The sequence below is a fragment of the Pelodiscus sinensis genome, chromosome 15 (genome assembly GCF_049634645.1).
Source record: "Pelodiscus sinensis isolate JC-2024 chromosome 15, ASM4963464v1, whole genome shotgun sequence".
Lineage (NCBI taxonomy): Eukaryota > Metazoa > Chordata > Testudines > Trionychidae > Pelodiscus > Pelodiscus sinensis.
The window spans coordinates 31,135,977-31,160,499 of NC_134725.1; the positions used below are offsets into that span (position 1 = coordinate 31,135,977).

Sequence of the window (24,523 nt, forward strand, 5' to 3'; positions counted from 1 at the left end):
AAGCTTTTTAAAATTTGCTACGAATTGTACAATTGTTTCACTTGCTTTTTGGTCTCTGTTATGGAACCTATACCTTTATTCAAATTACCAGTGGTTTTGGAGCATAATGTGACTCCAGGATTTCCACAATGTCATTGTAAGATTTGGTCTCTGGCTTAACAGGGAGCAGCAAACTGCGTAGCAGAGAGTAGGTTTTAGCCCCAGCAACACTTAAAAATATTGGCACCTTCTTCTCTTCCTTAATGTCATTTGCAATAACAAAAAGTTCAAAATGCTCAGTATATACGTGCCATTACTCTATAGTCTCCTCAAAAGGTCCCAGTGGTCCTGTAAGTGCAACTCCCTTCTTTTTTTTTTTCCTTCAGCCTCTGGGCTCCACTGATCTTAGTTTCAGTTTGCACAGTGTAGCAGTCAGTTCTTACCCCACCTTCCAGAACAGCAAAATAAAAGTTTGTTTTCTTACATTGACTTCTACTTCTTTTGTTGCTGGAGGCAGCACAGGTATCCCATCCTTGTTGCAACTTCTTATACCGTGTGGAGTTCCACAACTGAAGAAGAAATCAGTGGAAACACAGAGCTTGAGTAGTTGCAAATATCCATTTTATTGTATAACATAGAACTAACTAGAACAAGCCCAAACCAGCTGGGCTGATCCCAGTGACCTCAGTTATTCCAACAAGAAGATCTTGAGAAGGAAAATGTATGTTGTTGAAAGGAACAATGTGGATGTGTGTATGTAGCTGACCAAATGTGACCTTGCATTGTGTGAGAGATAGTGGACCTACTAAAACCAGACTGATCTAGCTTTTCTGCTTTAAGGATGAGACTAACACTCATGTAACTAAGTTTATCTATGCATATTGAGATGGGGGGCTCCAAGCATTTAGCCAATCGTAATGCTGTTACTAGATTATGTAATATCTCTTCCTGTTTGTGTGTAATCATGGATATATAAGGTTGCTGCAGACATTTGATTTTGAAGTCTTCCTTTTTTAAACTTCCCACAGCTGTGTCTTAATAAAAGTGTTTCTCTCCTTCCAACCCTGAGTCTGGATTTCCATCACAATCTATATCTACAACCCAATACACAACACCATCCACATAGTTTTTTCCTACCAACATTGCTAAACTGACACATGTAAAGCAAGGGCATGTGAAGTGAGGTGCGTGCTGATTGCACACAACTTTGACAGAGTCATGCACTCCCTCTACATCCAATCAAAGCACTGCTATTATGCAATTCACACATCCCACACATTCTAGGTACTAGGGTTGCCAGGTGTCCGGTATTCTACCAGACAGTCCGGTTTTTGGGCCCTCTGTCCGATAAAAAAATCCAGAAAATACCAGACATGTGCAATGTCTGGTATTTCCTGGATTTCTGGCTGGGCTCCAGAAAAAACCCTGGCAGGGGGTGGGGGAGTGGCTGGGAGCCCTGGCTTCATTTGATGCCTTGGGGAGGAGGAGAAGCCCTGTCCCTGCTCTTTAGCGCATGGTGAAGCCGCAGCAGGACTCACTCGCGCTTCTCCGGACCGTGCGTGGAACTGACAGTGCCCCAGGATCTGCATGTGCCCGGCTCAGTCCCACCCCCACTTCCCCCGACCAGCTCCACTGCCCTCAACCCTCTCCTAGTCACCCCTGCTTCCTGCCAGCCGGTTCTCCTCCCGATCTCCCCTAGCCAGCTGCGCTGCCCTTGACCCCTCCTCCATCACCCTGGGCCAGTCACACTGCCCCTGACCCTCCACACAGCCCCATGACCCCCACTTCCCCCATCAAGTGTGTCCGGTATTTTTTCTAAACCTACCTGGTAACCCTACTAGGTACACAAACACAGTTAGCAAAACTATTATATCCTGGGTGACCATCTTGGTTACAACAATCATGCAGTCCACTGAGCTGAAAAAGGAGCACTCAAGTGGCTGGCTCATTAGCCCAGGTTGCCCACCACTGCCTTTGAGACCTGTGAATAGTGTCACTTATGAGTAGGGTCCCCACCAAAGCTTTGGATCTGCCATCAGAAGCAAGGACATGCTTTTTAAGAAGAAATAGGGTTGAAAGGGGTATGAGTAGCAGCAGCAGGACCTGGAGTGGAATGGAGCAGGCAGCAGTGCTAAGCTTGGCACATATGGGCTGCAATGTTATAGTAGATCCCTGCCTCACATGAGACCGGTTGTACAGGGGAAGGATAACCCACTGGCCTCATTCCCACCAGTTCTGCAACATTTGTCAATTGTTCCTTTTACAGAATGGACCATTCCTGTGGGTTTGTTTTTGTGTTGATTGCATGTGCACCTAAGAACAGGGATAGATCCAAAGTGGGTTTTTTTTTTAAACTTCTGCTTACTAGATGCCTCTGCTCTCTCAGAAAATAACAGCATTAGAGACAGCATATTTCCATGTTCCACTTGCCTGCTGACTTGCACAGCAAGCAGTTAGCAGCAACTGGGCCTGTAGGAGATGACAATCAGAAAAGAGGCAAGGAGAAGGGAGAGAAGCAGCAATTGTAGCTGCACAGTTTATTAGAAATCCAAGCTTTTCTCTCAGACCTCAGAGCAGGTAGTGTTATTAGCTAAAGTAAACTGGTAGTAGCTCCATCTCCTACCACATAGCACATTCCAATTTGTTCCCCCAGAAAAAAATTCTCTTTGCTTTTTTAAATCTTTTATACTATCGGTAATGAACACTGACCTGCTCTTTTACTTGGTTCTTAAAACAACCTGAACTAGTACAAAATCTCAACAAAGTTCAACATAAAATGCTTTCAGCTCACAGACCTTTAACCCACAAATGTTTCATAGTACTAAAGGTTTGCTTTAAGTTTTCTAAATTTCAAGTTATGAAACAGCAGGTTTAGAGAATCAACTAAAAGAACGAAAATAGAAACTAACAATTGGTTACTAACTCCAGAGTGCATTTTTTGAGCCTTAATCATTCAGGGTATGTCTACACTACAAAGTTAGTTCGAACTAACGGACGTTAGTTCGAACTAACTTTAATAGGCACTACACTAGCGCTCCGCTAGTTCGAATTTAATTCGAACTAGCGGAGCGCTTAGTTCGAACTAGGTAAACCTCATTTTATGAGGATTAAGCCTAGTTCGAACTAGCTAGTTCAAATTAAGGGCTGTGTAGACCCTTAATTCGAACTAGTGGGAGGCTAGCCCTCCCCAGGTTTCCCTGGTGGTCACTCTGGCCAACACCAGGGAAACTCTATGCCCCCCTCCCGGCCCTGGACCCCTTAAAGGGGCACGGGCTGGCTACGGTGCCCATGCCAGGTGCAAGCCTGCCAGCACTCAGCCAGCAGACCCTGCACCTGGCACGGATCGAGCCAGCCACCCGATGCCCCCCAGCCCTCCCCCTCTTCCTGGGACCAGGCTGGCGGCTCCCGGGAGCTTGCCCGGGACCGCAAGAGGCGGGCACCCGCCTGGGCTAGTGCGGACATCGTGGACCTTGTCCACGATCTCTGCACTAGGCACAGGAAAGTGGCCGGCTTGGGCAGGAGAGCTGCCAGCCTGGCCACCCAGGAGCAGGTGTGCATGAAAATCAAGGGGGTCCACTGAGACCCCCGACCCTGAGCCCTGAGCTTACAATGGCCGTCCTGGGTCAGACCAAAGGTCCATCTAGCCCAGTAGCCTGTCTGCCGACAGCAGCCAACCCTAGGGACCCTGGAGGGGATGGACCAAAGACAGTGACCAAGCCATTTGTCTTGTGCCATCCCACTCCAGCCTTCCACAAACCTTGGGCAGGGACACCACTCCTACCCCCTGGCTAATACCACTCCATGGACCCAACCTCCATGACTTGATCTCACTTCCCTTCAAACTCTGTTCTAGTTCTAGCCTTCACAGCATCCTGCAGCAAGGAGTTCCACAGGTTGACTCTGCTTTGTGAAGAAGAACTTTCTGTTACTAGTTTGAAGCCTGCTACCCATTCCTTTCCTTTGGTGTCCTCTAGTCCTTCTTTATGGGAACTAATGAAGAACTTTTCTGTATGCACCCTCTCCACCCAACTCCTGCTTTTAGAGACCTCTATCCTGTCCCCCCCCCGTCTCCTCTTTTCTAAGCTGAGAAGTCCCAGTCTCTTTAGCCTCTCTTCATATGGGACCTGTTCCCAACCCCTGATCATTGTAGTTGCCCTCTCCTCTCCCAGCCTCTCTCTTCCCCTCTCCCACCTCCTTTTCCCAGTCTCCCCCAGTTTTGTTCAATAAAGACAAATTCCATTTTTGAACACAATTGTCCTTTATTTTGTACATCAAGAAAAGGGACTAGGGAAGGGTAAGTGGAAGGAGGTGAGGGAGGAATGGGGTACGCGCCCCCGATGGGGAGGACTGGGCTGGCTCTGCGGGCTTCTGGGGGTGGAAGCTCTCTTACAGCCCCCCAATTGCCCCCTCTCCTCAGATGGCAGCCTGCGGCAAGTGCAGCCGGGCTGATAGCCGAGTGGTGTGATGTGCCCAGTGTGGGCACTCCGGGCACTCCAAGCCAGGACTGGTTTTCAAGCAGGGCACCCCTGAGAACTGTCTGTCCGGGGTGGGGGTCGGGACCCTTTAAGCGCAGCCCTCGGCTAGCCTGAGGCAGCATCTCCACGCTCTAAGTCCTCCTCTGATGCCCTGCCGGCACTGCTTCCGGCCATCCTTAAGCCCTGTTCAGGGTCCACTTAATGTGGACATGCTAGTTCGAATTAGTTTTTAGTTCTAGACGCGTTAGTTCGAATTAACTAATTCGAACTAAGTTAGTTCGAATTAGCGCTGTAGTGTAGACATACCCTCAGAGATCAGCTTCTCCTATAAAAGTAACAAGAGTTTGCAGTACTGGGACCTGACAGACATCCTAATGCAGCAAGGAATTTAAATACCTATTTAACTTCAGGCATTGAATAATGCCATTGAAATCAAAGGAAATACTTATGTGCTTGAAGTTACTGTATGTGTAAGTGCCTGTTTGAATCACAGCCAGAATATTTTCAGATAGACTGCTTCATGAAACTCAGGACTCTAATTCTTGTTAAAGCAAATCTCCTGTGTCATCTATGTCTCTCCACAAATTTTGAATTTAAAAACACACACAAAGATACATCTTTAGTCAAAAATATGTAAACATTCTCAATTAAAATAAAATGTAAAAATAGAAAGTGATGCATATGCAGGCATGCATGGAGCTGCACTGGATCTAATCTAATAGAAGTAGGGAATGAAAACACCTAAAACCAATAACATAACTTCTTACAATAGCAGGAACCTCTTAAAATATGGTAGAAAAGAAACTGAAATCTGACATAAGCCAAAATTTTAGTGGTATAGTTTAAGAATTGCAGGAGTTAACTTTAAAGGACTAAATATAACCAAACACTGCAAAATACTATTTGTGCAAATGACAATTAGTTTTTATTTGGAAGTAGTATGAAAGAAAAATGTAAAAGCTAACTTATGTTGTTCTTATGGTACAGATTTCAAATTATTAAGGTAAAATATCCTTAATTTTCATTTTGATATAAAAATACAAAAACATCCACTCATCTATTCACATATAACCTTTTAAGTAAATTTTCTTAACTCGGTATACACAACTTTGGTTCAATAACACCACCCAATAAACCAACCATCCAGTCATCCTATATCCATTAATATCTTTACAGCCAAATATATACAGAATAAATTTAAGGCCTGATTATGAACTCATCATAAAATATAATTTCCATTTATAGGAACTTTGCATGTGAAAGGACTATACGATCAGGACATGACATATTCTGTTGTATAATTTAAGCTGCCTGTTAAAGATATCATTAAGGCCCTGATTCTTCAAGATGGCCTGTATTAGCAATCCCGGTGTCCAATGAAGACAGTGGAGTTCCACACACATAAAGGAGTCCACCCCACACAGATCATGTAGCAAAACTGGGGCATAAAATTAAAGGCCTCCATGGAATGAGATAAAAGAATCATAGTTTGGCTTCCTCTCCCTGCCCTTAATTTTTCTTTTATCCAATGAAGCTTCAGGATGCATACTTGCAAAGATTAAAGTAATAATTTTGGGCAAATTGGACATGAGTTTAAAAAAAATCTTGGTGTACTTTTAAAAACAGCTAAAAAGGGAGTATTTTATATTAGTTTTTGCAAATGTATACTATTTTGGTAATCTCTTGGGAATAACTACTGAAAACATATACTATTTAATCTTCACTGCTTCCAATTTCCATTAGATGGTAATTTAAATAATGGAGGTTTGATCATATGAGTAGTTGTGTATTTTATATGATGAAAAGGAAATTAAGGTCTTTAAGGTAATTTAAGGAAATCAAATATCTTTTCTCTTTTAGAACAAGCAATAACAAGATTTTTTAGAATTATCTTAAAATTAACTTACATTAGTTTAACATAAAAAAAATTCTGTGTGTGTGTATATATTACATATTACAAGAGGCTCCAGATCTGCAACGTATATGTATGAAGGAGGTATATATTACAGAATTATTTGGCCACATTATAAGGCAATCAGTGAAACACTTTTTTCTAGAAACTGTACATCAATGAGATCTAATTACATGATTTGCAGACAACTTGGAACATCTTTGCTTATGCCAACAAAATTATGCAATATCATCTTTATTAAAATGTAAAAAAATGTGTTTAAAAGAAAAAGGAGTAAACTTGTATCCTCCACCAGTGTAGAACTTGTTTTGAAATTCCACCCTGTAATGAGAAAAAAACATCCATATATTAATACACAACAGCCCTAAAGATAATACTAGGAGCCAGAAATTAATGAGATTTAATTCTGGCTCTAACACTGATACCTTTGGGCTAATTACTTAACTTTTCTGCCAGTTACTGATAGGCCTGACATTTATCGGGAGGCCTAAATACAGTATAGACATTCTACTATACCAGCCCATTCCTTGTTTCCTATTTGCTGTTATAGTTTCTTTTAAAGTTAGTACATTTATTATTCTGGGAACCTATAGTATAGCAGAAACAGACAATATGATATGTGCTTCCACATATAAATACACACAGAATATTTCTGTCTCCTATCCCTTTCAAACTCCAATAAATTTAATATTAAAATTTTTTCCTGATTTAAACTAAATTTGTAAGGATCATGATTTTGAGGGTTAAGATGTGATTAAGGAATATAAGGGAATATAAGGAACAGAAGCTTATTTCAGCAAAGAACTTAGGCATTTGCTCACATGCTTTGCTGAACAGGGATGGATGATCATGCTTCAAGTTAAATATATGCTTACATGCTTTGTTGAACTGAGGTCATAATGATGGACTGAAGAGATTTAAAATAATAAAATCAGAGTAAAAATTAACTTTGAGTTACTAACACCAATTGGTATCAAAACCACACATTTTAAAAAACTATTTATTTAGTTATATTTTGCACTGAATTCACCTTTGAAAGTAACATTTGGGACAGAAGAATCACACTTGGGATGGAAGAATCCCAAGCATTGTTACAGGCTAGGGAGTAAATGGCTATGTAGCAGGTCTGCAGAAAACCTGGGTATTACAGTGGATGAGAAGCTGGATATGAGTCAACAGTGTGCCCTTGTAGCCAAGAAGGCTAATGGCATATTCGGATGCATCAGAAGGAGCATTCCCAGCAAATCCAGAGAAGTGATTATTCCCCTTTATTCAGCTCTGGTGAGGCCATATCTGCAATATTGTGTCCAGTTCTGCTCCTCCTCCACCTCCCCCCCCCACTACAGAAAGGATGTTGGACGCACGGGAGAGGGTCCAGTGGAGGGCGACCAAAATGTTTAGGGGGCTGGGGCATATGACCTATGAGGAGAGACTGAGGGATTTAGGTATGTTTAGTCTGCAGAAGAGAAGAGTGATGGGGGATTTGATAGCAAACTTCAACTTCCTGAAGGGAGGTTCCAAAGAGGATGGAGAAAGGCTATTCACAGTAGTGACGAATGGCAGAACAAGGAGCAATGGTCTCAAATTACAGAGAGAGAGGTCTAGGTTGGATATTAGGAAAAACTATTTCACTAGGAGGGTGGTGAAGCACTGGAATGAGTTTCCTAGGGAGATGGTGGAATCTCCATCTCTAGAGGTTTTTAAGTCTCAGCTTGACAAAGCCCTGGCTGGGTTGATTTAGTTGGGATTGGTCCTGCCTTGGGCAGTGGGCTGGACTTGATCACCTCCTGAGGTCTCTTCCAGCTCCATGATTCTATGATTCTAAATCAATTGCACTCATGAACCAACCTACTCCTACACTGAGTACAAACAATACAGGAGAATAATTAAATTACACAATTTCAATTACCCTTATTTAATGTAACAGAAGTAGTGCATCACTATTAAGTTATTAAACTCTACATTTTAATTTTAAAAATAAACATTCTAAATTTTGGGCCTAGCTTACCCAACAATGTCCCATTGCAGATTTTTTAAAAAAGACAGGAGCTTCAGGGGGTAGCCGAGTTAGTCTGTTACAGAAAAAAACAGCAAGCAAATGGTCTGGTAGCACTTTATAGACTAACAAAACATGTAGATGGTATCATGAGCTTTCATGGGCACAGCCCACTTCTTCAGATGACCGGAGTTATGACTAGGGGATAAGAAAACTCGAAACAAATAGTAGAAGGGAAGAGGGGGGAGAACAGAGAAAGATGCTCTGTCGCCCACCTCCCTACCTCTATAAATAAAGTATCAGGAGAAAGGGTGTTAAACCTGAGTAGATAAAGATCAAAGTCAGTGCATAGATTGGTAAGGCAGGAAGGATACCATTCAGAAAGAGCATCTTTCTCTCTCCTCCCACCCCCCTTTCCTTCTATTTATTTTGAGTTCTCATCCCCTCCTCATAACTCCAGTCATCTGAAGAAGTGGGCTGTGCCCACGAAAGCTCATGATACCATCTACATGTTTTGTTAGTCTACAAATGCTACCAGACCATTTGCTTGCTGTTTTTTTAAAAAAAGAGTTTTAAAAAATGAACAGTTAACACACTTACCAATGAAGTCGTACAGCATGAAGAAAAGCAGACAGACCTTCCATAACCAAAAGAATGAATACTGTTAACACAGCAAAAAAGGCTAAAACTGGAACTAACAGCAAGATTCCATATGCTGCATCCACACGAAGACCCACTCTCATTATCATTGCCCACAGCACTTCTGATAACTCTGAAAAACAAATTATTTCCAAAATTACATTTGGAAACATATACACATTCAAAAAATCTGTTTTAATCAGTCTGCACTCCGGTTTCAATTAAGCTAGAATCTCCTGGATCAGAAAATGCAGCAAAAATGTGTCCTTTTGAAGATATCCAGTATATAACACAAGATGCTCAAGGAACTAAACAAACCCCGTTGCCAGCTTTGTCCACATATTCACTCTGCTGATACCATTATTGGACCTAACCAAGTGAGTTATAAGATCAAGAACACATATTCCTGCGCATCCAGAAATATAATTTATGCTATCATGTGCCGAAAGTGTCCGTCTGCTATGTACATTGGACAGACGTCTCAGACACTTCGCCAAAGGATCAATGCCCACAAAACAGATATTAGACAGGATCACAAAGAAAAAACAGTTTCTTGCCATTTCAACCAGAAAGGACATTGTCTCAACGACTTATTACCTGCATCCTGCTTCAAAGACCTTTTCAGACCACACTTGAAAGAGAATCCTCTGAACTGTCATTCATGCTTAAATTCGACACTTTACACTTAGGTTTAAACAAAGACATTAATTATCTTACCCATTACAAAGATAGCTTCCCCAATTATCACCTCTAATATCATTAGCTCACAGACATTTACCTTCCCCCCCCCCCCCATTCCCCTTCTGTTCTGAAATTTGATTTGTCCTTTTCATATGTGTTCATTTTTTTAAATTGTATCCTTTGGTATATATGGTTGTGACAATTTTCTTCCACTATTTGATCTGAGGAAGTGGGTCTGGCCCATGAAAGCTCATCGCCTAATAAACCATCTTGTTAGTCTTTAAAGTGCTACATAGTCCTGTTTTTTTAATAAGGACAGTTCTTAAGCATGTTTAACTTTAAAAACATGCTTAAAATTCTCCTGAACACAGAATGACTTAAGTAAATTCTTAAGCGTTTTCCTACATCCAAGACAGCAAAGGGAAGATTTTAAATATCACATGACATAGTATCATCATCTACAAAACCATTTTTAAGAGTTACTAGCTGACAATTCTTCACATAATCAGGAGGAAACAATGAAGCCATATACCAAATTCAGCATTCCAAGTCACAACTTCACTTTTCAATATGAAGTGCTTTCTATTCGTCAACTCAGTTCTCTAGGGCTTTTTTTAAACAACCAACCAGATCTAGAATATTCTAAAATGATCAAACAAACTCCAGAAACATTAAAGATTAGAATGGAATACAAAGACTTACGTGCATGAGCAAGACTTAGTGCCCAGAGTCTCAGATATGAAGCTGTGTTGGAGATGCATCCTAGACAGTATTCAATGGTATGAATAGTCTGATTCATAAAAACATCTGCAAAGTTAAACTAACAAAACATATAGAAAGTGAATACACTTGTATACTTTAAATCCATACTGTGAAGTGTGAAAATGTACAAAATGTACAGCAGGCGTGGGGAACCTCAGGCTCAGGAGCCGGATGTGGCCTCCAGCTTGCCTTGATCCGGCTCTAGGCTCAGCACTGGGGAGCCCATACTGGCACTCCAGCCACCCGCAGCCCCCATACACCCGCCACCCATCCACAGGGCTGGAGCACACAAAAATCTACTAGGCTGGGCCACCCTAGACTCTGGTGTTAAAGGGGAATGTGGGGAGTGTCTCTCCTTTTCAGCCAGAGGCTTTCGATTTTAGAAGTTCAAGGAACTCAATGTGGTTTCGTGTATAACAATTTGCCACATATCAACTCATACAATTTTCCAATGATAATATGCTTTTTGGCCATCCTTATTACAGGCAATAGCTGAAAGTGTTACCTCTTCTACAGTCCCTTCTTGGTGCCTGCTTTCTGAAGGGCTGCTTCCTTCTTCCACATCATGTGCTCTCAACAGAGAAAGTTCCTCTTCGCTTTCTTTTCGAACCAATCTGTAGCCATTCTGCACAAAATGGAAAGTGTCAGTTCACTAACAAGAATTTTTGATGCACTGTGATGGTTGCAGTGGTTTTTGTGTTTATTTAAAGCAGACATTGTAAACTCTCAAGGTATGTCTACACTGATTCAGGCTCACAGAGCATGGGCTGTGGAACTATTTACAGTACAGACTTCTAAGACTGGCCTGAAGCCTGCGCTCTGGGACCCTGCAAGATGGGACTCTCTGAGGTGGGAGGGTTCCAGAATCCAGGCTCCAGGACACGCTCAAATGGCTACATTGCAATTGAACTTTCCATTTCAAGCCCCACAAGCCTAAGTCAGTTGGTATGTCTCAGCCATACGTCTATCAGCAGTGTAGATATATCCTTAGGGGCCACAGAAACTGAAAAAGCTGCAGTGGAGAGGCCCTATTAATGCAAAAATAGATATCAATTTTTCTAATTTGCATAATAATATCAAGTTATAGCACATTTTAGAGCTTTTAGATATTTTCTTAATCTAAAAAAAATATTTTCTTTACCCATATTAACAAATTTAAATGTATATTACATATAATGTAAATTAGAGGAAATTTGGCAAACATAATTTGTGAAAATACCTTATTAGTGAAAATTTCCCATTGCTAAGGATGTTAAATTGTGGTTACCTAGCTAACTGTATAGTCAATATAATCTGTATCATCTATACGATCAGTAGATAGACCCGCTCTGCAGAGCTGCAGCAGGAATAACTCCAGGAGCTGGCCTGAGCTGGGACTGAACAGTTCCGGCTTGTGCCGGTTCCAGGAGCCACTTGGGCTAACTGAAGCCTTTATAAAGATTCCTCAATATAGCTGATAATGCTTGTTTGAAAAATTAAATGTTAGCCAAAAGGACTTACAATAAAATTTCCTTTAATACACTGCTTGTCAATTTAGAAAATGCACGCTATAGGTATATAGCTCTTTCAGTACATACCCTGTATATTCCAATGCCTCGGCCTCCATTGTGCAGCCAATACAAATAAAGCGGTTTTCCAAAAAGCATTACCGGAACAGAAAGCAAAGCAATAATAAATAAAAATCTCTGTAAAATAACCTGTTAGTAGAATGAAAAAAAGAAAAGGTGTGTAAAGATGAATTCAGAAAATCTTCCCGTAAGTACTTAAATCAATTTTTAACTAATGATTTCCTTTAATGTCCTGATTCAGCATTTGAGAAGTTCCACCTGATTTTAATGGATCTTAAAGTTAAGCACGCACTTTGTTGCTTTGCTGAGTAAGAGCTTTAAATAGCAGTTGAGGGCACTCATCTTCAGGATTGCTCCCCAAAAGTGCAGGCAAGTTTACCAATTTCTAAGCTTAAAATGTCTGTTTTGGTAAATACAATAATATTAAAAACTAAAAGAGAAGAGATAGGCTACAGAACAGAGCACAGACTTTTTTACTAAAGAGAATCAAATCTAGCCTGAGTAAGGAGTACAGGATTTAAATAGCATGTGTGTTGGGGTTTTTAAAAATCTGCATGCAAATCTTAGACAAAGTTTAAAAACAAAATGCTCAGTCATAATAGATATGCTTTTATGGATTTATCTTTTAAAATAATCCTGTTATAACCTCTTTACTGTCCTCACACTAGAGTCAAACACTACCTTAATTTAATATTGAAATAATACTTTTTGTTCAATAACACTATTAAACAACTTAGGATCTTCTGAATTCTACCAACCTCTTTCAGTTTATAAGAGTATACTAACCTGTCCTGTATAAAGAGTGTCCTTTCCACTAGTGGGAAATAGAAACATGGTAATAAATTGAATCAGAATGCTTGGAGCCGTTCTGGAGTTTTCTGCAGTATAAGCTAGCCATTTAAAGATTATCATAAATACAAGATACCCAAAGATGCACAGCATAAAAAAAAGTTCAGGAAGGAAAACCAAATAAATATTGTGCTTCTTCCTGAAATACCTAAAGGAAAAAAAGAATTAATGAACCACCTTGACATAGAAAAATCAGTTATATTGTCTAATTCTATCAACATGTTGAGAGCCCTCAACCTCTGTGGCATCAATGGAAGTTGACCGTGTTCAGAAATAGAAACTATATTAGAAATTACAAGCCAAACCTTGATCTTGAACTCAACAGAAATTTTACTCTGGGTGTCAATGGTCAAAGGGCCTTCCTAGAGGAAGTGAAACCCTTTTTAAATTAAAATAAAACAAAACCAATTGTTAACAGAGGCCTCAATCCTGCATTCACTTATGCAAATACTTAACTATAAGGATCCGAATCATCCCACTGATTTCAATTACATTATTCATGCCTTTTTTTCAGCATACGCATATTTGCAGGACTGAGCCCTAAGTAACAAAAAGGACATTAATGTCTCAGATAGAACCAAGGCATTAACAATGTTACGCAGAAGATGTTAGGAGGGGTCCAAAACTAGCAGCTTAAAGCCCATCCTTCTCTAGAAGTACAACACAAAATCTCACTTCTCAAAGGCTGCAGATTTTTCTGTATAACTCTGGCCTTCCTATATTTTTGCATGGAAATCAGGATCTTAAGCAAAACTGACTTATTTTTTTAAAATCATTTTCAAATTGAATTCACATTGCCTTTGCTCAGTTCTCAAAAACATTCCAGTTATTTCAGATAATAAACATTGATCAGAAAATGTCACAACTTTATTCTACATTCATTTAATTCCTGTACTCACAAGTGGTTAAAGACTCCCAGAACAACTCCAAAAGTCATGTGAGTCACTCCAAAAATCACTGACATTTTCATTTTGAAAGAATTTAAAAAACTGAGACGGTTGTTTGCCAGGTTCCAGATCTAAGTGAAAATTAAAAAGAAGTCAATGAGATGAAACAAACATTCTTAAAATGACTAGTTTGGGGTGTAATACAATCTCTCCTCAGGAAACCTGAGATAGGTCTATAGTGCAATTAAAGAAGTGCAGCTAGCCCATGTCAGCTGACTTAGATTAAGGAATTATTTAATTGTGGTTCAGATGTTTGTGGCTCATCCACACCTTAAACATTCCCCCTTCCCCAAACCCAAGTCAGCTGACACAAGCCATTAAGACTATGTAACTGCAGTGTAGATATACCCCAGATTCTAATTCCAGCTAAAAGCCTAAGTGAAAATGAGTTTAAAGAAACTAGTTAAATCTCTCTCTGAATCATTAGAGGAGGAGATCATCCTCTGCCGAGTAAAGGAGAGTGGAAATTAGGGATGTTAACTAACATATATTTGTATAAATGTGTAACCGCTGAATTTTTGCCATAGAGGCAGCAATGCATGGGTATCCCCCCAGCATTGGTTCCTGCCTCCCCACCACTTCTATGGGAGGAAGCAATGGGAGGGACAAGCAGCTCCACAGAACCAGCTCCCTGCATTTCAGCTCCCGCCTCCCTCCCCCGCACCATGCATGGCTGCCTCTGATACAGCAGCACAGAATGGGTGCGGGGGCAGGCGGCTTTGTGGGAGACAAGCAGGAATGCCAGGGAACCAGCTTGAAAGCCAACTTCCCATGCATACCAAATCTCACTTGCCATCCTTACCCCCTGCACTGCTGCCTCTTTATCAGAGGCAGCTGTGCATGGGGGAGAGATGATATGCAGCTCTGGAGAAGCCAGTTCTAGGGATGTAATAGTGTAGTAGATTAACCGATTAGCAAAAGCTTATAGGTTAATGCTATAGACTACACGCCTTTTCCTCCCCTCCCTTACCACTAAATTCTTTAGCAGGCTAGCGAGCAGCCTGGCTCAGTTCTGGCTCACGCTTTGTCCAGGACTTACTCCCACTGCATCTCTGCATTTAGAGTGTATTAGGAGCTAGGCAGGGAGGCACCCTGGCTCAGTTCCAGCTTGCACCAGGTCCAGGAGCTCAGACCCACCCCCCAGACAGGCGCTGCTGCTGTATCAGAGGCAGCAGCACAGGGCAAAAGGCAGCTGGTTCACGAGGGAAGCTGTTTTTTTAAACTGTTTCCCTTCACGGGCCAGCTCCCACCTGACACCTTGCACTGTTGCCTCTGATACAGAAGCAGCAACGCGAGGTGGCAGGGGGTTCCTTGAGAGTGGGGCTGGAGTGCATTGGCTGCCGCTCCTACCCCCAGGGACTATAGAATAGTTGAATAACTGATAAGAATTCATGAGGTTACTCAACTATTCAATTAACTGATATTTAACATCCCTAGCCAGCTCCCCACGGGCATCTGGATCCCGCCTCTGCCCACTCCATGCTGCCTCTAATACAGAAGCAGTAAGGAGAGGGGTGTGTAGTCATTATAATTAAGCAATAAACTCAGTGTCATCAGTTAATCATGTAAATGACTACACAGTAGCATCCCTAGTGGAAAATGCATTTACCCACAATGTATAAACTTATATTTTGCCAGTATACTAAGCAGTTGTCACACTTAACTAATGAGCTGTAAAGCAATGATCACCACAAATGGGTACATTTAAAGAAAAGGCACCAACCGGATCTATTCCAAGAGGATAAATTCCACTGAACACTCCAGTAATATTTGGATCCAATGACAAATATCGATTAGACTTCAAATCATCAAGACTATGGCCAAAAACAAACAAACCAACACACAATCAGATCCTTTTGCTTAAAACCAGTAAGCATGTATTGCTTTCACCTCTGCAGAATGTCCTTCCTACTTTCTTATTTAGCAGAGAGAAAAAAAAATGGCTGATCTGAAGGTTGAGGGAAGCATAAAGGAATTTCTAAACAAAATAATCATATATATAGTAGCCCAGTGTCTAAGAGTTTGTAATGCTGAAATGCGGGCTGTTCCCTCTGGGCGGCCCATGCTTGTGCCGCTTGCTCCCCTGCGGCAGCCCGGCTGAGTGGCGCAGCGTGACAGCGGCTCCAGGCCCTGCCCCCTGGCCGTGAAAGTCACCGCCCCACCCCCTTCACCTCCCACCATGGCACCCAGCTGACTTCTGCGCGGCCACCATATGGGAGCAAGTGGTGCAAGTGACCGTTTGGGCTCCACACCCCTCATGCAGCACAGGGAGTGCGGCGCCCAAACAGCCATTTGGGCTTCGCAGTCCCCCGAATGAGAGGCAGGAGGGGGAGGAAAAGAGAATATGTGAGAGAGAGAGAGGCAGGAGGCGGAGGAGAGCTGAAAGGGTGAGGGGGGAGGCAGTAAGAGGAGGGGAGAGAGAGAGAGAGAGAGAGAGAGAGAGAGAGAGAGAGAGAGAGACAGAGACAGAGACAGAGACAGAGACAGAGACAGAGACAGAGACAGAGACAGAGACAGAGACAGAGACAGACAAGACCGACATGGAGGAGAGACCTGAAAATCCCATCTTATGACGGGCTAATTGGCTAGTAGTAAGATAAACAGCCAACATATTAAACTGTTCCCAGGTAAATCAAATACAGATAATAGTTGCTGGAATTGCTGGAAAATGCTTTACTACTTATCCACAGGTCAGGATAATATGTGCAGTATCAGCATATGCTTCCCAATACAATGTAGGTCAGTGATGTCCAGAAAGGACACCACCATAGGTGACACATATGTAGTTCCATAACCATTCAGTTCTTGGCCTCTGTTCAAACTGACAACAAAGCAGCAGGTTGTGATTGATTTGTTTAATATGGCTAAATATGGCCAAGAAATTTGGCTGAAGCTACCCATTTAATTCACATAACCCTCCAAAAAGATATCACATAGCAACAAGATTTTATGATTAAGGGTGCTAGTTTATTATGGATTCATGGATTCTGTGAATTTGGTGAACTCTGTGATTTCTGCAGTAGCCACTCTGGCTGACCATGGGGCCATCTGAGCAACTCAGATAGCCTCTGGGCCAGCTGCTGATGGGGTAATCTTGGGTCACTGAATCTTTCTTTCCCTGCAGCAGCAAGAGTTTGGATGTGGAGTGGGTTAAGGTCTATGGGTGATGTTTACTAAGGGAAGTTCCCAGGAGGTGGCATGTCCCTCCTCAGCTTCTAGGTGCAGGCAGAGCCAGTCAGCTCCGCATACTGCCTCCACCCACAGGTGCCATTCCAGCAACTCCTAATGTATTTCTTTTGAAGGGTAAGAGACCAGTGTCTCAGCAGTTACATAAATTTTGCAACTAAACAAAGAGGTGGGAATGGTCAGAAAACATTTTCCAGGAAAGTCATCAACTTGAATGAAATATAAAATACTGAAATGATCCCAATGACTTTTCTAAAAATTGTATAGTCGTTTTAAAGGTGTAATAAACATAGCATACTACTCACTGCCAGATACTTTGTTCAAACATTGCCAAAATGTTCCATCCAGAACCAAATATATTTAATGACTTTGAAAAACAGTCATTATAAATCAAGCCGGTGTATACAGAAAACAGACCCATCAATAAAATTATGTATCTCCCTTCAAAGAATGTTTTCATGATCTGCAAATATTAATATACAGCACTGTTAGCAAGAGCTATTTGAATTGTCATTATTTACACATTTCCAGGAACAGCACATTCATAACAAATGGCTATGACCACATTAAAAATCACTATAGTTTAAAAATCCTTATGAATAATTACAGTGTACAAAGGAAACTAAGACAAAACCCAGAGAACGTGGGGGAAATCAGACAATTTGAACTGAAGAAATTATTTATTAAATTAATTACTTTAAATATACCCAAATTATCTCAGCTTTCTTACATTTATATCAAGTGATAGATTTGTAGTTCTGTCACTATTCCTGCCGAAGATTAGTATCAAAGTCACATTTTTGCTTTACACTAAATCTATATATTTGAAAAAACTATATAGACCCATATATAGATTCTGTATAGACTCACGGAATATATAAACCTGGCCCTTCTCTCTACTGTAGAGTCCCTACACTATCAAATACACCATCAGCCCACTGTGATTAGGCACTCCAGCACACACTGGTCAAAAATTAACGTAACTGAAAGTGTCTGTGATTCTGCTAAAGCCAATTAACTTTTTCACGGGTATGGCAGAGCAGACCCTAATATGATGTTTACAATTTCAAAATATTCTGCTATGGCTGAGTGTGTTAGGGATGTAGCAGTTACCATAAAAACAGACATACTGGGTCAGACCAATGGCTCACTGAGCCCAGTATTCTTTCTTCTGACAGTGACCAATTCCAGGTGCGTCGTCAGAGGAAATGACCAGAACTAGCTATCTTAGAGGCTACGTCTACACTACAAAGTTTTATCGGAAAAAGGTACACAAATTGCTCTCCACTATTTGTGTACTTTTTTCCGATAGTTTTGTTGGAAGAGGCTTTTCTGAAATTTGGCCCATCTACACTGGGCCAAATTTTGGGAGAAAAAAACCTCTTTTGGAAGAGCCCTTCTTTTTCGTGGAATGAGGAAGACCGGGCTTCTGAAAGAGCGCGTTTGCTCTTCCATTTAAAAAAAAAAAGGGAAGAAGAGTAGATGTGTTCCCTCGATGTGGCAGAGTTTTTCTGGAAAAACTCTGAAGTCTAGACATAGCCTGAGTGATCCATTCCCTGTTGTCTATTCCCAGCTTCTGGAAAACAGAAGCTAAAGACACTTAGAACATGGTGTTGCATTCCTGGTCATCCTGGCTAATATCCATCGATAGGTCTACCCTCCATGAATTTACTTAGTCCTTTTTTGAACTCTCTTTTTTTTTTGGCCATCACATACCGTCAATGAGTTCCACAGATTGACTGAATTTTGTGAAAAATACCTTACTTTTGTTTGTTTTAAGCTTGCCTGCCATTGATTTCCCCTACTTTTTGTGTTCTGTGAAGGAGTAAATATTATTGCTTTTATTCACTTTCTTCACATCTGTCAAGATTTAATAAATCTCTACCATATCTTCTTTTAGTTGTCTCTTTTCCAAGCTGAAAAGTTACAGTCTTTAAACTCACCTCATACAGAAGTTATTCTGTACTACTAATCATTTTTGTTGCCTTTCTCTGTATTTTTTCCCAATTCTAATTTTTTTTTAAATGGAGGAACCAGATCAGGACACAGTGTTCACAATGTAGGCTATCCCTTTCCTGATCTCTCTCTAAATATATTTTTAAAAAATTCCTATGGGATGACAGTGTGACATCACGGCACTCTGCATCCCACAGCCCTTCCTCGGCCCTCAGCTGCCCTATCTCCTCCTGCTCTCCCTGGCTTTCACGTGGGCCAGAGCCATGTGGCCTCCCCTCTCACGGGGTGGGGTGCTTGAGCCACGAGGCCTCTACACTTGCGGGGTGCAGGGAGGGCCAGGAGCTGTGCGCCTTCTCTCCCTGCGAGGCCGGACCAGAGCCAGGGAGCTGTACACCCCTGCCCTAGCGGGAGTAGAGCCAGGAGTCATGCACCCCCTCGCTGCACAGATAAGGAGAAAAAGCCAGGCAAGCCGCAGCCTCAGCTCAGCGCAACCCCTGGCAGCCAGAGGAAGAGAGCCAGGCCAGCCACTGCCTCGGCTTGGCCCAATCCTCGAGGCAGCTGGAGGAAGAGAGCCTGGCCAGCCATGGCCTCAGTCCAGCCCAACCCCGTAGCAGCCAGAGGGAGATAGCCAGGCCTGCTACAGTCTTGGCCCAGCCTAACACCCTAGTGTCTAAGAGAGGAGAGCCAAGGCTGGCCTGGCCTCGGGGAGAGGTGTGGGGGCCAGCAGCCAGTGGGAGAGAGCTGAGACAGGCCAAGGCTGCTACACCTTGGCCTCCCCCCCCCCCCCAAGAGGTTAGAGGGAAAGCTGGAGCTGCCTAACCCCAGAAAGGAAGGTTGGCAAGCGTAACAAGCCGTGGACACAGCCCCCTAGAAATTCCGAACATTGTAAGCTTTTTCAACTGCCACTACGTATTGAGTGCATGTTTTCAGAGAGCTATCCACAGTGACTCCAAGATCTCTTTTTTAAGTAGTAACAGCTAATTTAGATCATTTTGTACATGTAGTTGGGATTATGTTTTCCAATGTGCAATTGTTGTAATGATCAACACTGAATTTAATCTGTCATTTTGTTGCCCAGTCACACAATTTTGTGAGATTGCTTTGTAACTCTGTGCAGTCTACTTTATACTTGACTGTCTTGAATAATTTTGTATTGCCTGTAAATTTTGCCACTGATTTAACCCTTTTTCCAGAGCACTAATTAATATGCTGAACAGCACTAGTCCCAGTATTGAGTCTCAGGGGATACCATTATTTACCTCTCTCTATTCTGAAAATTGACGACTTATTCCTACCCTGTCAATGAAAATATTTATTATTTATTTAATTACCATTTAAATAATTATATTTTAAATGGGTATCAAATGCCTCTAGAAGAGGCTTATCAAAACATGCAAGCTAGGAAATTGAGACTAGTGACCACTACCGCCATTAATACTATTACAATTTTCCAAAGGAGGTAAAATGTCCTTTTGTAGTTAGTTTCAGACCAAGTATTCTTATCCATCTGGAACACAGAGTGAATAATAGCTTTATGAACCAAAATTACTATGCTGTGTATGTACAAAGAACAGAGTATTCAGAGAAACAATAACTGTCCTATTAAAGTATCTAAATACTGTTTTTTTTGAGATTTTGGTAGAGGGCTTACCTCATCTTGTGATCGTTGTAGTCTCGGGTGGTTTTCATAAAGCACCATGATGAGGGCAAAAATAAACATTAGAAGACCATGTCCAAAGTCTCCAAACATAACAGCGAATAAGAAAGGGAAGGTAATGATGGTGTAGAGAGCTAAAAAACAGCACATAACAGACTCTAGTTAACTGCAACCATATTTATTATATTACAATTATATGAATTTTGCCTAATCAGTTATGCTAAATTAATTATGAATATAATTTTAATCCTGAAAATGGTATGATGAGTTCTTTTTATCTCCTCTCACAGACATATCAAATCTGCTGAGTTTGCACATTCAAAGGTGTTCTAGCTCCCAGCCTTACAAACTTAAAACTTTTATACTTAAACTGGATTAGTTGTGGCCTATGCAGCACCATCTCTAATGAGATTTCTACAACTGGAAATTAGTTAAGAATTCTGGATTATAATGATGCACGAGTCATTCTTTTATTGACTCTACATTGCTAACAAGAACAAAAAAATAAAGCCATTTTTATCAGTAAAGCTACTAGGATTTTATCCTTGCTATCATGCCAGAGATAGCTGCAGTAGTGCACGCACAGACTTCATATAGTTAATAAGTACTTTGGGATACTTCTGGATGACAGGTTCTATATTTATATAAGAACAATGCAATAACTAAAGTTCCTCATTTTCATTAATATCTTTTCTTCCCAATTCTTCTCTCACAAAAGCAAATTACAAAGAGAATAGGTAATATTTAGCTATGGCTACCATTGGTTGTGCTGAGAAAATACATTAGAAATCAGGCCCTTCCTTGTTCCTCATAGCACTATTTGCATTCTTTATAAACTACTGAAAATTAAAAATAGCCATTAACAACAGAATATAGAAATCACCATATTCCCCTTAATTAAACTTAATTAAGCACGTGCCCTTTTACTAAGGTCAAGAGAAATGAATAAATAATTCATGCAGTGCAAGTTTCATCAACTGTCTGTGGACAAACCTGGATTAACTTCTCTATAGTTCCCAACTCCATAAGCATCAACAATGTTTTGGAACCCTGAAGTGAATTTATTGGTACGTATTAAAGTTGGAGGTGTTTCTGTTGTTGGTATGGTATTCATGAATGAAGAGACTGCAGCTCCACTCTTTCTCTAAGTACATAATGAAAGGGGACAAAAGGTAAATTATACAAAACCATGCTGGATATGTATTTTCCTCACCCAAAAAAGAAATAAATTTCATTTTGACAATATCCATTGAAGCAGAAATGGTAAGCTATTTATCTTCATAACAGAAGCTTACTTTTTTACATCAGAGATATACTGCAGTTTGACTATTGTTCAAATCTGCAAAAATCTTCTCACATGCACTAAGTCTAGCAAATGTCTCTTTCTACCAAAAATTATCCACAATGACCATTTTATACTTAAATCTTTTTAAGTAAAAAGAGCAAATAGTGACAGAATATGAAATCAGATAAACTTGTTACTACAAATTATAATTTATTGTAACTCCAAGATAATTCTAAGTTAATTTTATCATTTTGATAGTAGAGTCAATTACAGCCTTCTAGGTTGATGTTAGATGGTCCTGTAAGCCAACTCATTCTTTGAGCACAATCCTGCAGTCATACTCTCTAAAAAAACTCCCACTGACACCAGCTGTGGGATCTATCCAATTTCAGTATTGGCAAGGGCCCACAAGAACCTTTAGTCTCTGTAAGACATTGCCTGTGTTCAGCTCTTTTCCCTCTCAAGTAACACAGTTTCATTTCTTTATCTCTGAATGGTTTGAGCGAACAATAAATTTTTAAATGTGTGTCCCCATTCCAACCACATAAAACAGTGGTCTCCAACCTTTTTACCCCCCCAAGATCACTTTTTAAATCTCAGAACAGGCGAAGATCTACCGCCCTGCCCCTTCCTTGAAGCCCCGCCCTCTATATTTTCCTCCTGTCCATCACTTTCTATCCGCAGCCCTTACTTACCACACTCTGATAAACAGTTTATTTTTAAATTATGTGATATATAAAATTAAAATCACGTGTTTATAGTTATGAAATAAATAGTTTGGTTTTTATTCATGCTATTTAAATCTAAAATGAAGCATTTATAATTGTACATTTTGTGGGGACAGAGTTCTGCGGCTGGGGGCAGGGTGCTGGGAGGGCAGAGGACAGGGTTCTGCAGCAGGGGACAGAGTGCCAGTGGGGACAGGTTTCTGCAGGTGGGGACAGGGTGCCAGTGGGAACAGAGTTCGGGGAGTGGGGATGGGAATGGGGACAGAGTTTTGTAGCTGGGGACAGGGGAGTGGGAACAGAGTTCGGGGAGTGGGGATGGGGATGGGGACAGAGTTCTGTAGCTGGGGACAGGGGAGTGGGGTCTGGGTAGTAGGGTGTCCGTGGCAGCAGAGAGTCCCCTGCATCTGCCTCCTCCCAGGATTCTCCCCCCCCTCTCCCGGGGGGAAGCCACCACGTGCCTCCTCAGGGCCCGACTCCCCGCGGCACAGGGAAACCCCGCATGTGCCTACCCTGGGGCCAAACCCCACGGGAGCCTGCCCCAGGGGCAAACCCCCCTGCAGCAGGAGCAAATTCCCACAGGCGCCAGCCCCGGGGCCAAACCCCCTCTCCCACGGCATGGCGCGGCCAACCCCTTCCTGCAGCACGGCCAACCGCAGCGGGCACCTGCCTCGGGGCCAAACCCCCCTTCCACGGCGTGGCGCAACCAACTCCCCTCCTCCCCCCACACCTGCAGCACGACCAACCCCTGCGGGCGCCTGCCCTGGGGCCAAAACCCCTCCTACGGCGCTGCACGGCCCGGCCAACCTCCTCCCCTCCCACAGCGCGGCCAAACCCCAGGACCGACCCCTGCTCCCGCGGTGCAGGGAAACCCCTGCGCTTGACTCACCCCTCCAGTGCCAGCAGCATAGGGAAGCCGCCGCACTCCTCCTCCAGGGCCGATGCCCCCTCCCCCAACACGCAACAGTGCTGTGGGAGGGGAGCAGCCCGCGCACTTCTGGAACCCCCGGAAACGAGGTGGGCTTCAGACAGGACTTCCATCCACCCCGCAGGAAGCCGGCACTACACTAGAGGTAGGTTGCGGGGCTTCTCGGGGGTGGAAGGAAAATGGGAGGCGGAGGTGCCCGAATGCCTCGTGATTGACTGGTCGAGGCCTCACGATCGACTGGTCGATTGCGATCGACGGGTTTGTGACTACAGACATAAAATGACTTACTGATCCTTCCTCAAGTGCTCGCCGCAAGGTTTGCAGATCAGCTTCTGGGCACCAAACTTCAGCAATTAAACATTTATTTGTGACATCAAAACTGCACTGGTTTAGTACATGATAAATGGCTTTCATCTTCTTTACTTGTATAACCCAAGTATAAATGGATTCAGATGCTTTACATAACACTTGTCGTAAGTAATCCTCAGTTTTACGCAGTACCTTTGTCAAAGGAAAAATTGAAATAATTATAAGTAATTGAAAAAGTAGACAAAAGTTAACTACAGGAAGAACAATGAGAAGTCCTGTGGCACCTTGTAGACTAACAGATTTATTGGAGCATAAGCTTTCATGGGCAAAGACCCACTTCATTAAAATAGTAATAAAGATGTAGCCGTGTTAGTCTGGTCTTGCTGAAACAAAAGACAAGACTATGCAGCAGTTTAAAGACTAACAGGATGGTTTATTAGGTGATGAGCTTTTGTTGGCCAGACCAACTTCCTCAGATCAAATTGTGGAAGAAAATTGGCATGACCATATATACCAAAGGGATACAATCAAAAAAGTGAACACATAAAATTGACAAATCAGATTTTAAAACAGAGAGGGGGTAAGGGGGGGGAGGTTAGTGTCTATGAGATAATGATATTAGGGGTGATAATTGGGGAAGCTATCTTTGTAATAGGTAAGATAATTAGC

The 24,523-nt window shown here is 41.9% G+C and overlaps 1 protein-coding gene across 2 annotated transcripts in view; it reads right to left on the minus strand.

Annotated features, from left to right (window-relative positions):
* Window positions 1–5,356: 5,356 nt before the first annotated feature.
* The window catches only part of ATP6V0A2 (ATPase H+ transporting V0 subunit a2), a 35,336-nt gene continuing 16,169 nt past the window's right edge, over window positions 5,357–24,523 (minus strand). Inside the window, exons 9-20 of one of the 2 annotated variants that reach the window (XM_075898519.1) lie at window positions 23,834–24,046; window positions 21,601–21,751; window positions 20,602–20,741; window positions 17,300–17,457; window positions 15,532–15,622; window positions 13,761–13,879; window positions 12,799–12,826; window positions 12,022–12,141; window positions 10,950–11,069; window positions 10,385–10,502; window positions 8,963–9,134; window positions 5,357–6,687 (exon numbers count right to left, since the gene is read on the minus strand). In XM_075898519.1, the coding sequence (XP_075754634.1) occupies window positions 6,585–6,687; window positions 8,963–9,134; window positions 10,385–10,502; window positions 10,950–11,069; window positions 12,022–12,141; window positions 12,799–12,826; window positions 13,761–13,879; window positions 15,532–15,622; window positions 17,300–17,457; window positions 20,602–20,741; window positions 21,601–21,751; window positions 23,834–24,046 (1,533 nt within the window). In that variant the 3' untranslated portion in view covers window positions 5,357–6,584. Of the gene's footprint in view, window positions 6,688–8,962; window positions 9,135–10,384; window positions 10,503–10,949; window positions 11,070–12,021; window positions 12,142–12,798; window positions 13,010–13,760; window positions 13,880–15,531; window positions 15,623–17,299; window positions 17,458–20,601; window positions 20,742–21,600; window positions 21,752–23,833; window positions 24,047–24,523 lie in introns of both variants that reach the window. The other variant, XM_075898518.1, reaches the window with a different exon arrangement.